This window comes from Bubalus kerabau, chromosome 4 (genome assembly GCF_029407905.1).
Source record: "Bubalus kerabau isolate K-KA32 ecotype Philippines breed swamp buffalo chromosome 4, PCC_UOA_SB_1v2, whole genome shotgun sequence".
Taxonomy (NCBI): domain Eukaryota; kingdom Metazoa; phylum Chordata; class Mammalia; order Artiodactyla; family Bovidae; genus Bubalus; species Bubalus kerabau.
This window is the reverse complement of record NC_073627.1, coordinates 141,907,804-141,923,808: the sequence shown is the minus strand read 5'-3', so window position 1 is coordinate 141,923,808 and position 16,005 is coordinate 141,907,804. Positions and strand designations below refer to the sequence as shown.

General features: G+C 50.6%; 1 protein-coding gene across 7 annotated transcripts in view; it reads right to left on the bottom strand.

The window, feature by feature from the left end:
* Nucleotides 1-1,029: 1,029 nt before the first annotated feature.
* The window catches only part of PTK2B (protein tyrosine kinase 2 beta), a 139,431-nt gene continuing 124,455 nt past the window's right edge, over nt 1,030-16,005 (bottom strand). For 6 of the 7 annotated variants that reach the window (XM_055578788.1, XM_055578785.1, XM_055578786.1 and 3 more), the window contains 8 exons: nt 13,752-13,877; nt 8,595-8,741; nt 8,009-8,044; nt 7,620-7,644; nt 5,377-5,423; nt 4,582-4,719; nt 4,077-4,157; nt 1,030-2,104 (listed from right to left, as the gene is read on the bottom strand). In XM_055578788.1, coding sequence (XP_055434763.1) covers nt 1,889-2,104; nt 4,077-4,157; nt 4,582-4,719; nt 5,377-5,423; nt 7,620-7,644; nt 8,009-8,044; nt 8,595-8,741; nt 13,752-13,877 — 816 coding nt within the window. In that variant the 3' untranslated portion in view covers nt 1,030-1,888. The remainder of the gene's footprint in view (nt 2,105-4,076; nt 4,158-4,581; nt 4,720-5,376; nt 5,424-7,619; nt 7,645-8,008; nt 8,045-8,594; nt 8,742-13,751; nt 13,878-16,005) is intronic. The other variant, XM_055578789.1, reaches the window with a different exon arrangement.

Genomic DNA, 16,005 nt, shown 5'->3' with positions numbered 1-16,005 from the left:
TGACTGTCGTTCCCTGCTGCCACCTCTGGAGTTCGCCTTTGGGGTCAATGCCATCTGACTGCAGGTGTCTCTCCATGGAGTCCTGACGTGGACGTCTTCTTAGAATGCTTCACTTGACATTTTTATACTATGTGCTGAGAATCTGCTGGGTACAGAGCCCTGTTTGGGTTTTAGGAGTTGGGCGAGGAGGAACTTGCTTTACCATGTTACCATGGTAAAGAGAGTTACCACGTGGTGAGGACGATGTGAAGATGGTGACGTGGTGATAAGATGCTCCTGGGATGCAAGAGGGATGGGAGGCCAAGTTGGGGGACCCAGGGGGTGGGATGGGGCCATGTGAGGAGGCTCAGACATCAAAGGAGGGGTGTGTGGGTTGAGGGTGCCTCAGGGGACAGGTAGCTCAGGTGCCCACCCCTTCCACACCTCCACATGCTCTCCCTGACACTCCAGGGAAAGCTGGCCACCACAGGCCCAGTCCACCTGCCTCAGTTCTTTCCAAGAATCAACCCCCTGGGGGTCATTCTTATTTCTGACCCCTCCTGCTCTGTGGATGCAGCCCCAGCCCTGCTACCCCTCCTCCCACCTCTCCTGAAGCAGGGATGCTCCCAGCCTTGACCTCCTGATATAGAGATGCTCCTTCTGGTTAATCCATCTCCCAACCAACTTGCAAATGAGGAAAGAGAGCAAGTAAAGCCGCAGTCACTACTCAGGCAGCTGGGACCCCTCTCCAGCCACCCAGAGCCCTGGTTTCGTGGACGGCAGCTGGGAGGGTGCACTGGCTTTTCTTTGTGGCAGTGGAAGGGCTGTCTGGGTCCCCACTGGAAAGCCGCCCTCGGGTCAGGCACTGTGGCAAAGGGCTGGAGCACGCAGGTACCTGACCCCACCACCCTGGCTTTACCACGTACCCTGGGGGTTGAACCCTGGCTTCTTTTAGCTTTTTGATCTCTGCCCAACACAGCACAATCGATTCCTTCCAGGGCCTCAGAAGGCCAAACAAAATAAACAATCAAACCACAAAGCAAATGGTACAATTTTAATTCATCCACAAGTCAAATATAAAGGAGGTAAAAGAGTGTTCTGCACAAACACAAGAGAGGGAGGGAGACAGGGCGTGGATGAGAGAAGGGGAGAGAAAAGACAAGTAAGAAAAGACAGTAAGAAAAGAGAAGGAAGGGGCCAGGGAGGGAAGAAAAGCAAGGGGGCGAGGAATGCAGAAGGCGTCCAGGTCCAGTTTGGCCTTGTTTCTCCCCTCCTCCCCTCTCTGTGTGTGGAGGACACAGCCTCCTGGGCGCCAACTCCCAATAGCTTGTCCCTTGACCGTCCCAGGCCTGCTCTGGCCCTCAGTGGGGCACACGGCTGTCGGTTCAGACCAGACTCACATTAAATAAATTCCAATATACACTGTACAAGAAGGCCAGGTCCATCCCTCATGGCACCAGCCACCAGCGTCCCCACTGAAAACCCCTCTCCGCCCCTCCCTCTGTGCATGGGGTTAGGGGAGGGGACCTCCGTGGGCGGAGGAGGAAGGAGAAGGACTAGCTTGGTTCCCCAATCGGCCTGCCCTGTCCCTGCATAAAGCCATCTTGGCCACAGGGGACTGCCATGTGACCTCCTTGGGCCAGGCAGGAGTGGCTGTTGGGCAGCAGCAGTGCTCCCTCGGAGCCTCTTTGTAACCCTTTGGTGTCCTGCAGCCCTGAGTCCCCTCTGTCCAGCTGCGGTCTGGGGAGCACAGTCTGGGAGTAGGGTGGGGGAGAGGGGTCGTGCAAAACGGCAAGGGAAGAAGGACCCCCCTCGGCCTTCCCTCCCCAAGTGGGCCCACGGGACCGAAGGCGAGGCAGGGGCAGGGGCAGGGGCAGGGAAGGGCGGGCGGGCAGGGGCGCCGCCCTCTTCACTCTGCCAGTGGGCGGGCCAGGTTGGCCAGGACCTTGGCTTGGTCCACAGCGTCCAGCAGGTTCTTGGCATCCACGGCCAGCGTGTGGGAGGCAGTGAGCATCTGCCGCTTGCACTCCTCACTCAGGGAAGTCACGGCGTTCTGCTGGGCCAGTCGCATCTTATTGATGAGCTCCGCCAGGTCCTTGTTGAGCAGTTTCTGGGTCCCCTCGATCTGCAGGAAGAGCACACGGGAGGGGCTGGGACCCTGAGGGGCTGCCAAGTCCAGGCCTGGAGGACAGGGAAGCCCCACAGAGGTCCACCTCGGTGCTGGCCCAGGAAGGTGGGGCCGGGGGAGGGGCGGGGGCGGTGGGCAGGTCTGACCCAGCCCTGGGCTGAGTCCAAGGCCCGTGCTGGTTGGAGCCAGGTTGTCTAGGACAAACACTGCAGGCATCCCAGGCCCCAACCTGCCCAAGTCAGCCCGCTCCGATCCAGCCCCACAAACACCCCCTCCCTGGCAAAATGCCTGGGTGCTGGCCTGACATGGAGTGAATGGAGAGAAGTCAAGTGCCTCCACACAGCTGTTAACTCTCTACAATCACATCAATAGATCACGGACTGCGGTCTGGGCTGTAAGGTTTTATTAACCACTATATCCTGGAATCTAGTGCAGTGCTGAACAAAGACTTGGCACTCAAGAGATATTTATCAAGTGAAAGAAAAGACTGGGCCTTCACTGCCCAGGTGTGGCGCTCTCATGCCCGACGGGACCAACCTGGAGGGTGCTCTGCTGGGCTGCCGCAGCCACCTTGAAGGAACCTGGGAAGTGCCCAGGCCCCCCTGCCCTGTCCTGCCTGTCTTGAGTGGTCAAGATGGTGGAGACAGTGGCGGGACGCAGTGGGTCAGCTGTGTGTCACACTGCTGACCACTAGGAAGTGGTAGCTCAAGCTATAGCCTGGCAGGGGGTGTGGGGGTCTGTGACTGGGTTTCCAGACAAAACCAACAAATGCTCAGAGGCACTGCCTCTATTTCTAGTCCCGTGGTAACAAATTACCACACAGTGGCTTAAAATAAGGCAGATTTATGCTTTTACAGTTCTTGGGGGTCACAAGTCTGGAATGGGTCCCCTGGGGCCAATGTCCAGGTGATGGCAGAGCTAAGTTCCTTCTGCCAGAAGGGGAACTTCCTTCTTCCAGGAGAGAATTTGTTCCCTGCCTTTTCCAGCTTCACAAGGCTGCTGCCTTCTTCGGCTTGTGGATCCTTCCAGCAATGGCCTCATTCCAACCTCTGCTTCTGTTATCCCATCTCCTTCTCTTACTCATGAAACAAACCTCTGCTTCCACCTCCTTCTTACAAGGACCCTTGTGACTACATTGGACCCACTTGGATAATCCAGCATAACTTTCTCATCTGAAGATCCTTAACTTAATCACCTGCAATGTCCTGTTTGTCATGTAAGGTCACATAGACACAGGCTCTGAGGACCCAGACATCCTTTTTTTGGTTGTTGTTCAGTTGCTAAGTCTTGTCTGACTCTTTGTGACCCCATGGACTGCAGCATGCCAGGCTCCCCTGTCTTCCACTGTCTCCCGGAGTTTGCTCAAACTCATGTCCATTGAGTCGCTGATGCTATCTAACCATCTCATCCTCTGCTGCCCCATTCTCCTTTGCCTTCAATCTTTCCCAGAATCCAGGTCTTTTCCAGCTATCTTATGGGGGTGTATTATTCTGCCTACCACTGGCACCATCTCAAGATAGAGCACTGGCACTCCCGTTTTGGTTTTCAGTGGTTGCTTCTCATTTAAATAAAGAAAATTAGATTACACGATCAATTGAAGAAAACTTAACTGCTATTTCTGTGACACTCACCTTGGCTTTAGTAAGAAGGGTGACTAGACAAAGAGTCATGGACAGGATGGGGCTAAAAAGGAGTATGTGCGTCCTCCTTTGCCTGTCCTCAGGCATTAAGAAGTCACTGCCACGATCTGAGACCTAAACTAGGAAATTTGCCCCAGAAAGCCGGCAAGGTCCCTGGGTTCCAACTCCGCCCCCTAGTGGTACCTTCAAGGATATACAGTACAGAGCCACCTGCTGAAGTCTCACAGAGGAGATGGGGCTGCCCAGGTGGCCCTTCTGGGTCTCCTGTTGAAACACAGCTGGAGCAGGATAAGGGGGCAAGGGACAGTGGATGACACTGAGACACTCACCTCTGTCCGTGAAGACGATGGCAAGGAGGGCAGGAGGTCATCCACACTGCCAATGAGCTTCCGCAGGGTCAGGCCCACATTCTGGGAGAGAGAGGGGTGGGTGGCTGTCACCCTTTGCTTTTTTTTTTAAGTCTTTATTGAATTTGTTACAACATTACTTCTGTTTTATGTTTTGTATTTTTTGGTCCCAAGGCATGTGGGAATCTTAGCTCCCCGACCAGGGATTGAACCTGCATTCCCTGTACTGGAAGGTGAAATCTTAACCACTGGACTGCCAGGGAAGTCCCACCCTTTGCTTTTTGAGAAAGCCACGTTTCCCTTGAGAAGAGCCCTCCTGGGATGGTGCCTGCCTTCCGAGGCTACCTGGAACTAACTTCTCTTTGACAACCTTGCTCTAACGGGGTCTAATTGGGCAGACTGGGAAGCTCAGCCCCTCCCACGTCCTTCCAGGGATGGGCTGAGTGGCCTCTGTCCCCTAAGTCCACGGCTCCTCCCTGGCTCTCACCTTCACCACCACCACGTAGCCCTCGGGAGGCAGCTGGCAGAGCTCATTCTTGAGATCCAGCACGGCCCGCACCAGCTCCATGACGTTGAGGTACACCAGGTCGTCGGTCCGATCCAGGTTGGCTGTGGGCTGGATGGACTGTGGCGGGGAGAGGAGGAGGAGAAGCAGGTGGCCGGAGGGGAGGGTGGCGAGTCAGAGGGACACACCACTCTTTCCTGGGCATGCACTTGTGGCGCCAACTCAGCCACCAAGACGTTGCTCTGAAATAACAGAGCCTGGTCCTGGCGGGGCCTCCTTCCCTTCTGCTTCTGGGGCAATGGTTCTTACGTGAGAGTCTGCCTGGGTGTCTTAAAAAAGTGCTGGTGGACAGCAAAGCAGCCGAACCATCACCTGGGCATGGGGGCCAGGCACTGTCAAAGCTCTCAGAGGATTCTCATGGGCTTCCAAGGCTGAGAACTGCTGCTCCAGAGTGAAGAAAGCAGCAGCTACCCCCGAACACGAGGGTTCAGGGAGCCAATGGGGGTCCACACCTCCTGCTCCTCGGGACAGGTGAGCTTTCCTCCAGGTCAGGGTGGGGGCTGGTTTTACCCCTGCTTTTTTTTTTTTTTTTAATGAATTAGCTGTGTGGCTTTAATTAGCTGAGAAGGCACTTGCCCTCTCTGGGCCTCAGCTATATAATGAGGATACAGGACTCGATTCTTTCGGTGGGCCTCTGCAGTCTTTGCAGTCCAGGCCTTGAGTCTTGTGGGGCCCTGATTCCAATCCATTACCAGCTTCAGCAGAGCCAGAACATACCTGTGCGCCGAGCCGTGGTGGTTTCTGCGGGGGGGCTGTGAACTCCGCTGCAAAGGAAAGGGACAATGAGTAGGGGATGTCCTCAGCACCCCGACCCCTCCCTTCATAGGTGCTGAGGACCAAGCCCAGCCCTTCTCCACTATTACCAGGAGACCCCGGGGAAACGGGACCTGACACCCAGGACAATGGAAAGTCACCTCTGGTCTCCCTGATCCTCTGTATGCAGGGACAGGCACTATGTCCATTTCAAAGACAGAAAAAGCCAAAGTCCCGGTGGAGATGGAGTGATGGCGATGGGTGTTCCAGTATACCAGGGCCTGAGACGCTGACCTTGATTGTCATGAGGGAGAAACCTGCTCTGAAGGCAGCAGGTGACCCTGGAGCCTCACCCAGTGGGTGCAACAGCCACCGGTGTGGTAGATTTGTGAAGCTTCCCTATTGTCTGCTTTGTCCATCTGGGGGTCAAGGAAATGAACTGCTAGAAGCATGCTGTTCTCTGGCCACTCTGATGAACAAAGACACACAGGCCGCGTGGGACTGCTTGGAGCAACAGTCAGAAGCCCTGATTCCACCTTCAACTCTTCCCCCAGAGTGGGGCGAGACTAGGGCAGCTCACTGACCGGCCCCGGGCCCTAAGTGTCATCTGTCAAGTAGGAGGGTTCGCTTAGAAGGGCCCTGCAGGAGCCAGATGCCTGGGCTCAAATCTAGGCCCTGCTAATCACTAGCTGCGGAGAAGGCAATGGCACCCCACTTCAGTACTCTTGCCTGGAAAATTCCATGGGCGAAGGAGCCTGGTAGGCTGCAGTCTATGGGGTCGCTAACAGGTGGAAAAGACTGAGCGACTTCACTTTCACTTTTCACTTTAATGCACTGGAGAAGGAAATGGCAACCCACCCCAGTGTTCTTGCCTGGAGAATGCCAGGGACGGGGGAGCCTGGTGGGCTGCCGTCTATGGGGTTGCACAGAGTCGGACACGACTGAAGCAACTTAGCAGCAGCTGCAGCAATCACTAGCTATGTGACTTTGGGTAAGTCACTTGCCCTTCCTGTGTATGTTACATGTCCTTTGTAAAAAGGGCATCATGATACATTGTACCTATTGCATAGGAAGGAGTGCTGTGGGGTTTAAACTGACATTTTAAAGCAACTTGGGCCAGTGCTTGTCATTGTCTTTGGTGGCTGCCATGGTCACCATCACCATCATCATCAGCCTCATTCCCCTAGGATGGTGATGAAGAGCCTGGCTCACTGCAGGACTGGGACCTGGGAACCTTTGCAGCAAAGTTTGCACCAGGACAATACAAAGAAATGATATGGGACTAAAAATAGCTGTGTGCATGCCGCAGTTGGGGCAAATTCTGGACCAAAAGATACAAAAAAGTCAAAAAAGAAACCCAAAATAAAACCCAAGAACCATTTCTGAAGAGCCAGGAGCAAAAAACTGGGTGTTGGGAGCAAAAGCAGGGTACTCCTGCATGCTCCACTGCACGCACCATCACAGAGGGGTGGGCAAACCACCTAAGCCACTCCTATCCACACCCCATATAAGGAATGAACTCGCCCCTGCCTCTGGGAACAAGCAAGGGACCCTGTTTTCACTTAGCAAGGGACCCTGTTTTCACTTCCTCCTGCAGCCTGCAGGGCAGGAGCCCCAATAAACTTTGCTTAAATTTCCTGTCAGGCCTCTAGTCAGTTTCTGTTAATTGGGAAAGGCCAAAGATCCTGCCAGGTAACACTCCCTCCCTGCCTTTCAGGGAGGCTCCTGGAAAGACCCTGGGGTGGGGCAGGGGTGGGTGGGAAAGTCAGTTGGCCCCGCCCTCTTCTTGTTTCCGTTCAGCTGGCCCCGCCCTCTTTCTTTTTTCCCTTCCTGGGGCCAAGGGAGGCGAAGAGTCACTTGGGAAATGTGCCCTGGCGCTACTTTAGAGCTTCCGATAGAGTGGGTGGGAGACAGGAAGGATCACCAAGTCCTCCAAATAAATGCAGCAGCAGAGAGGCGGGAACAGGAGCCATGCCGCGAGAGGGGTGGGAGGCAGCAGTCGGAGCACGGGTTGGAGGTGGAGGATAGGAGGTGGTGTATATTGACTCCCAAACTGGGCCTCTCTGCACACTCTGAACTCAGGACAGATGTTTCTTTCTATGGCAAATACACTCCGTTTGCTCTCTGCAAGGGTCAGGGAAGGCGGCTGCACACAAGATGCCACGCCCAGGGACATTCCCGCCAAGAGGAAGGGTGCTCACACTTACTGTAGCCGGCCTCCTTCTCTGGGGTCTGGAAGGAAGGAAAGAGGAGAGGTCACTGGTGCAGCCCTGGGGGCCACCCACGTCCTCCCTTAGCTTGTTCCCGTCCCCCTTGAGTGTCTGAGAGGTTTGGAGGTCATAGCTGCAGGGGGACCTGGGGACTCCCTGACCGGAAGTGACTTAGGGAGGGAGCGGCCTGTGCCAGAGCGGGGTGGCGCTAAGAGTGCAGATCAAGTGTGAGCTCAGCAAGGAGACTCCAGGATCAGAGTGAAATGGAAAAAGGTGCTTTCATGGTGAGAGGCAGAAAGGGCGAGGTGGGCAGGTGTGGAGTTGGAGGTCCCACTAACTACCCTACAAGCCCTCCCTCCAGGTAGAGTGCTCTCCCGGTGACTCACCAACGGGGACTTGTCGTTCATGTAAACCATGGGGTCCTGCAGAAGGGAAAATAAATCAGAGGACTAGGATTCTATAACCAAAAACTCCAAGGATGCCTGGAGCAGTTCACTCCAGCCAGGTGGGGAGCCGAAAGGGGACAAGATGGTATGGATCTCTCCCAGGGGAGCACGTTTATCAGAACATGTTCAGGGGCTTCCCGGCTGGCTCAGTGGTAGAGAGTCCACCTGCCAATGCAGGAGACAGCGGTTTGATCCCTGGTCTTGGAGGATTCCACATGCTGTGGAGCAACTAAGCCCATGCACCACAACTACTGAGGTTGTGCTCTAGAGCCTGTGAGCCGCAACTACTGAAGCCCAAGCTCCCAAAACCTTGTGCTCTGCAACAAGAGAAGCCACTGCCATGAAAAGACTGGGCATCGCAAATGTAGAGTAGCTTGCCATAACTAGAGAAAAGCCCGTGTGCAGAAATGAAGACCCAGCACAGCCAAAAATAAAAAAAATAAGTAAAATTATTTAAAAAAAGAAGGTGTCCAGCAGTGGTGTTGGGGCATGTCCTCTCCCTCCCCTGGCTGGGCTTTCTCCTCACCAGGGCTTTCTCCTCCTGCCTCAGCCACTGGTAATCTTCCACCATCTGCTTCTGCTGCTTGTCCAGGAGTTGACGCATCTTGAGCCTCTCGGCCTCCCACAGCTGCTGGGCCTCCTCCCGGCTGCTGGGCCGGACGAAGTCCTCCTCCTGGGAGCACAGCAGAGGACACAGTCAGCCCAGTCTCCACACCCAGGGAGGACGGTCCTCTGGAGAGCCTTGTGGGAGCCACACGCCTTGGCCTCACTGGCCTCAGATCTGCAGCCATCTATGCAGATGGTTATTACTGTTGGCTCCATCAACCCCAATCACATGCAGTGTGTCTGTGAAATGCTGAATCGCAGGGCAGAGAGTTTAACAGGTACTGGTTTCAAATCGTCACGTGATCCGTTAGTACCATTTTATTTTCAAGTGACTGTCCTAATATTATTTTCTCAGTTGGCATGTGTCATGGCTGCTGTCACTGAATTTACACTTAGGAATGCAAAGCCAGCCTCTCTGGGAGGCCTTGAGTGCTTAGCTAAAACCGAGATGGCAGGTCTGGAAGCTTCAAGGAGCAGTGGTGTGTGGTCCCCCAAAGCTGTCCACTGAAGGGTGGAGCCTGAGAGAAGGAGCAAGAGTGTGCACGCATCTGATTGTGCCTTTTTATCAGAAGATACTCGTTATTTGGGCTTCCCCATCCTAGTTATGGATGGCTCAGACAGTAAAGTGTCTGCCTGCAATGCGGGGGACCTGGGTTCGATCCCTGTGTTGGGATGATCTTCTGGAGGAGAAAATGGCAACCCACTCCAGTACTCTTGCCTGGATAATTCCATGGATGGAGGAGCCTGGTAGGCTACAGTCCATGGGGTCACAAAGAGTCCGACATGACTGAGCGACTTCACTTTCACTTTCACTTTCTGTGGCTCAGAAGGTTAAGAATCTTTCTGCATCATTCTCTTGATTAAGAAACGAACCTGGGTTATGTCACCAAAGGCACCAAAGGTTAAAAGAGATGCATGAGCTAAGAGATAAAGTGAAGCACAAAATTTAAAGAAATAAGGATCTATGGATATGCAATAAGTGGTTCCTCTCCTGAGTTTTATTAATCTAACCCCATTTCAACTCATTTGTGGGGCTTTGGACCTATTTATAGTTCTCCCTGTTATTTCTCCCTGCATGTTTCCCTTTCCTATTATTTTTCTTCCCTCAATCTTCCCCAGGGTTTCATTTATATAAATATCTGCTCAGTCCCTTTAAACTGGCTTGCTTTTTTCTGCTGCACAAGATTACCTGGGTGTCCTGGACATACGAGTGTTACCAGCATTCTTTTGATTGTGTAAAGCCTGGGGTGACCTTTGCTGGGGGCAGGTGACCTTTCTGTGACGTTGAGGTCCGCAGGCTGCTCAGATCCCTTTCTTTGAACTGGCCCGTTTACATACAAGTCACTTACATAAAATGCTAAAAATGATCCTCAGTCTACTTTAACAAGCCATAATCTCTGCCAAGCCTCTAAAAAAGATTATCCCCACTAAAGTCTCTAAGCAGCACAGTTTGAAAATAGTGACAGTGGTGTGTTTTTCCTAGGCTGTCAGCTACAATAACTGCTCTCAATTTCTAACAATACTTCTCCTCATAAGATGTCTTGCTGAAATAGTCCTTGTTCATTACGCTAGTCAACGACTGTTTATTGAGCAACTATTATGTGGCAGGGACAGGGCTGGGCCATGCTGGGCTGGGAGGGCAGTGATGGTTAAATACGCAGTGTCCTTCCTGTTTTCATGAGGCTATGGAACCAATTGCAGACTGGGGTTTCTCAGCCTTAGCACTATTAACATTGGGGCCAGATGATTCCTTATTGGGGAAAGATTTCCTGTAACCTGTAGGATGCTTACAGCAACCCCACTCACTAGACGCTTACAGCACCTCCCTTGTTGTAACAAAAATGACTCCACACATTACCAAATGTCCACCCAGAGTTGACTTACTGAGTTAGACCTTATTTTAAACTAACCTGTGGACATGGTGTGGGGGAGGAGGGTGGGATGAGTTGGGAGATTGGGACTGACGGATGTGCATTGCCATGTGAAAACCAGATAACTAGTGAGAAGCTGCTGCACAGCACAGGGAGCTTGGCTCAGTGCTCTGTGATGACCCAGAGGGGTAGGATGGGGTGGGGAGGTCCAAGAAGGAGGGGATATATGTATACTATAGCCGATTCACACCATTGTACAACATTGTAAAGCAACTATACCTATCCCAATTAACAAATAAAAGCAAATTTCAGAACATAAGACTATTTTATCATCATAGGATTGATAAAATACATAAGATTTACTTCATAAAGGCTTATGCTCCCCAAATGAAAGGATTTTAAGGCTGTAAATATCCTCACTTAAATGCCAGCATGTGCAAACACAATGGTGTGTCTATATCAGGCTACTGACGAATCATGACAAATAGGAACTCAGTGTCAAACGTTCTGAATATGGCATTAGGAATCTCCAGGTAAGAAAAATGTATGGACTGAGGCAGACTAGAGTAGATACTGACAGGAAGAGTTTCCAGACTCAGGAAAACACTTTGTAGTTTTGAAATTGCCAAAGAAGATTCCTACCACTCATATGTCTAGTATGCCCCAGGCTTGATCACCATCTGACCAAATATTTTAACATATATTGGTGGATGTATTCCTATGTCTTCCAATTTTCTAATAAAACTCAAGAAGCAAATGAGATTAAAAAAAAAAACTGGATCTCTTTAGGGCTTACTGTCCAAAATATACTTCAAGAATTCTTATCAGGCAATGGATGCTTACACTGCTGGTCATTTTTAAGAGGAATTAGACCCTTGGGGGTGTTTTAAAAAGACTCTGATAAGCTGTGACCCCTTCCAGGAATTGACTCTTCATCCTGCCAGGCCTATTTCTATTGTAACTAAACAGCTCCTGCACTCATCCTAAATTTTCCCATCATTCAATCTGGGCCCCAACTCATGCTTCTGCCTTCCTCATCCCCTGGGATCCTTCTAATTTTTCCCATCCGTTGAGGCCCAACTGCAAGAGAAAAAAAAAAAAAAAGAAGTTGGAAAGAGTTGTTTTACTCTCTGAACTTCTGCTGCACTTTGGCTGTACCTCTGTGTGCTACTCACAGGTCTCTGATTTACATTACAGGCAACCATCTGCCCTGTTCCTTCCTCCCATGGTAAGTTCACTGAAAGCAATTCTCCCTTCAGCACCTAGGACAGCACCTGGCAAAGTGTCCCTTAAAAAAAAAGGTGCTGTTTACTGAACTGTTATTTCAAACCTCAATTGTGAGGTCTTCAGGAGGGAGACTGCTGCCATCCTGACTCTGGAATCGAATCCCACAGATTCTCAGAAGAGTCAGGCAGTAGAGTTAGTCACTAGAAAAGTTGTTTTTGTGGGAAAACCATCTCTGATTTTTGTTAAATGCTTTCAAATGCTTTGCAGGGAGTCTATTATACCTTTTCAGCATTCTACCTGGAAGAGGCTTTCTTGGTGTTTCTGATGCATACCATAAAATGGAGTTTATATTTTTAACTTTTTTCTTTTTTGCTTATTTTAAGAAATGCATATTATGTTCTTTTAGGTAGGCTTTCCTATGGCAAGTACATCTAAACCCCTGACACAAAAGGCCCTTTTTCCTGCTGCACAGTTTGTCTTTATGAAAGGGAACAAAGTCCTTATGGTGACTCAGGGGTTAGACAAAGGCAGTGCGGACCCTCAAATGTGCAAAACACCTTCTTTCTGAAAGGGCACATTTTAAAGCCAAACTCACTAAAACCCAATTAATTATGAATAAAGAGTTAAGGGCAGGAGAGAGAAGTTGAGTACTGCCTAAAAGATAGTGCATGCTTACAGATGCAGTTTTATTATTGTTGAGTATATGCTAAGACATAAATTGGTTCAGTTCAGTTCAGTTCATTCGCTCAGTCGTGTCTGGGTAAAACTAATGTAAAAAAGAAAAATGAGCTAGGTCAAGGGAAAACTTATTCCACTAAGCTCTCACTGCCTTGAATTCTAAGTTATCTTAATCATTTCAAAGTTTTACTAAATTAAGAAAAACAGCAAGGATATCTCAACATACTTTCCTACATTTTTGTAAATCTATTGTAATAGAAATGTAGTCTCCCCCAATTTTTAGAGTCCTATATACCCGAGTCTGAAATATGATGCATGGTTACAGAGTTAGAGCTAAAGTAATAAGGGGTTTAGTCTGTTATATCACATATCAAGACTCAGTTCAGTAAAATATATCAAATGCTCATGGCAACTGACCACGGGGCCCATTTGTTTTGAAGGAGGAGAAGATGGATGGTGACAAGTAACGAGTGGACAAGCAAAGGTGCACTTTTTTTTTTTTTAAAAGGAGACCTGACAATTAAAAGCTAGTTCCCAGGTGTGCAGTGGTAAAAATCCACCTGTCAATGCAGGAGATTCAGGTTCAATCCCTGGGTCAGGAAGATCCTCTGGAGGAGGAAATGGAAAGTCACTCCAGTATTCTTGCCTGGAGAATCCCATGGACAGAGGAGCCTGGGGGGCTACAGTCCACGTGGTTGCAAAGAGTTAGACATAAGTGAGTGACTGAGTGACCGACAATGAAATACTCAAGGCTTCATTGGTAGTTGACAACAAAGAGGTGACTGGGGAGGGTGTGGCTTAGCCCTATGCTAGTCCCCAAGTTTGTTCTCATATAGCAGCAACTTTTGCAAAGCAGCAGGAGTGGCAACCACAAGGCAGACTTTTCTTTGACTGAGGAGAAATTGAACAGTCACAACAATCAGGCAGGAGGAAGGGCAGAGCGGAGCAAGACCTCCAGGATCTTTTACTTTCTGGCACCATCAGGCTTCCTTGCCCTCTGCTCATGAGCTTTCACACTATCATCAGGGCTGAGGGAAGGGGGTGGTTTTACATCTTTGCCACAGCATCAGAGTAGGGATGGGGCAGGTCTGGGTCCAGCTGGAGTCTCAAGGGCAGTGCCTGGCTTGGCCCTCAAACTCTGCTGCTTGTAGAGGTGCAGGAGGCACAGAGCCCCTCTGTGGCTGACTGGTGCAGGGAGGGCATCCCCTGAGCCTGAGGATGCAGGGTTCCCAGTGTCCCAGGCACCTCCCTCCAGCAGCTTCCTTGTCCTGGCCGGGACCCAGCATGCAGAGTCGTCTTACCCGCATGCTGTGGCGCTTGAAGACATTGTGCCGGTGGAGAGGTGGGGTGTGCAGCGAGTTTACGGGAGATGGATACTCCATAGGGCTGGTGAGCGTGGGTGAGCTGGCACACAGACCCTCAGGGACCTATTCAGGAGAAGCAGAGGAGCACCAGGCACGGGGACAAGGCAACAAGGTGGACAGTTAGCTGCTACGAACACAAGCACAGAGAAACGATACAAGAGCTCCATGGGAGAAACGGGACTTGCGCTCCAGGAGCTTATAAAGAACAAAGTGTGGGCATTTCACTGGTACTGTTTGGGAGACGTGGCGGAGCGACATACACAGCTCTTGGCTAGAAGTCAGCACAGATGTGATGGCTGTTCTTTCATCTAACAACCGTTCCTGTGATGCTGTGCATACCATGGGTCCACGTGTGGCACTGACCTACTGACTACATCTCCTCCTTCAGGACTCTTCAGGGAAAAGTCATCATTGTGTTAGAAATGAACAGATACTGTTAACCCACAAGTATATGTGTATATGGGCTTCCCTGATGGCTCAGTGGTAAAGAATTTGCCTACAATGCAGGAGACATGGGTTTGATCCCGGGGTTGGGAAGATCCCTTGGAGAAGGAAATGATAACTCACTCCAGTATTCTTGCCTGGGAAATCCCAAGGACAGAGGAGCCTAGTGGGCTACAGTCCATCAGGATGCAAAAAAGTTGGACATGACTGAGCAACTAAAACAAACAAACATATGCATGTATATATATGTTGTTGTTTAGTTGCTAAGTCATGTCTGACTCTTTTGTCACCCCCATGGACTGTAGCCCACCAGGCTCCTCTATCCCTAGGATTTCCCAGGCAAGAATACTGGAGTGGATTGCCATTTCCTCCTCCAGGTAGCTTCCTGATCCAGGAATCAAACACACATCTCCTGAATTGCAGGCAGATTCTTTACCACTGAGCCTACATGGAAGTCTATATATATATACACACACATTTTTAAAACCCACTATTTTGGGACTTCACAGGCAGTCCCATGGTTAAGACTTCACCTTCCAACGCAGGGGGTTTGGGCTCAATCCCTGGTTAGGGAGCTAAGATCCCACATGCCTCATGGCCCAAAAACCAAAACATAAAAAATAGAAGCAATATTGTAATAAATTCGACAAAAACTTTTAAAATGGTTCATATAAAAAAAATCTTAAAAAAAAAACCCCACTATTTTAAACATCACAAAGGGGTATGTTGCTTTCTAGGGATATTGTTTCTGTCTTCTGCCTTGAGGTTTGTTTTCTTTTTCTTTTTTTCGTATGAAGAGGGTTTGTCTGTTTGTTCCTGGTTAGGCTTGTTTTGGAGAAGGCAATGGCAACCCACTCCAGTGTTCTTGCCTGGAAAATCCCATGGATGGAGGAGCCTGGTGGGCTGCAGTCCATGGGGTCACTGGGAGTCGGACACGACTGGGCGACTGCACTTTCACTTTTCACTTTCATGCATTGGAGGAAGAAATGGCAACCCACTCCAGTGTTCTTGCCTGGAGAATCCCAGGGACGGTGAGGCCTGGTGGGTTGCCGTCTATGGGGTCGCACAGAGTCAGACACAACTGAAGTGTCTTAGCAGTAGCAGGCTTGTTTTGGCTCAGGAGCATTTCCTTGACCACAGAACACCAAATGAAGGAGCACCAAATGAAAGACACTGTTTCCATTTTTTAAGGAGGGACTCTGAGCTAAGGGATAGAAAGGAAGAAAAGAGAGGGGGCCCCTGGCTCCTTCTGACTTAGATGCAACAGAGAGACACAGGACAGAGACATCCCGAGAGGGACCAACAGCTTGGGCAGGTCCTGTGGTTGGTAACCATGGAAGTGGGGGCGGGGAAGCACAGGGGGAACCCTGCTTTCTCTCCACCAGCTACCAAGGTTCTCAGCAGGGCCCCTGCAAGGAGCCCCAGTGAGCAGCTCCATTCTCTGGGGAACATCACCGGTCCCCAGCTGCCTGGATTCCTTTTCAGAGGCTCTGCTCAGGGTTGGGGAGGCCAGGAATAGAGAATTAGCTGCAGGCAGGTGCACGCAGCAAATACTGTGGACAGACAGATGTGGGTTGAAGTCGTCTTAACTGAGGACAACCTGGTAGAGTTTCAATTAGATTCTTTGATCTCTGGGCACTTTGAGTTCGAGTTCTTTTCTGGGTACTCAAGAAGAACTGTCTTCATTGCCTGAGCAGATAGGACTGCTGCTTTGCTAAGGCACAAGGATGGAAGTTCAGGAAGGACA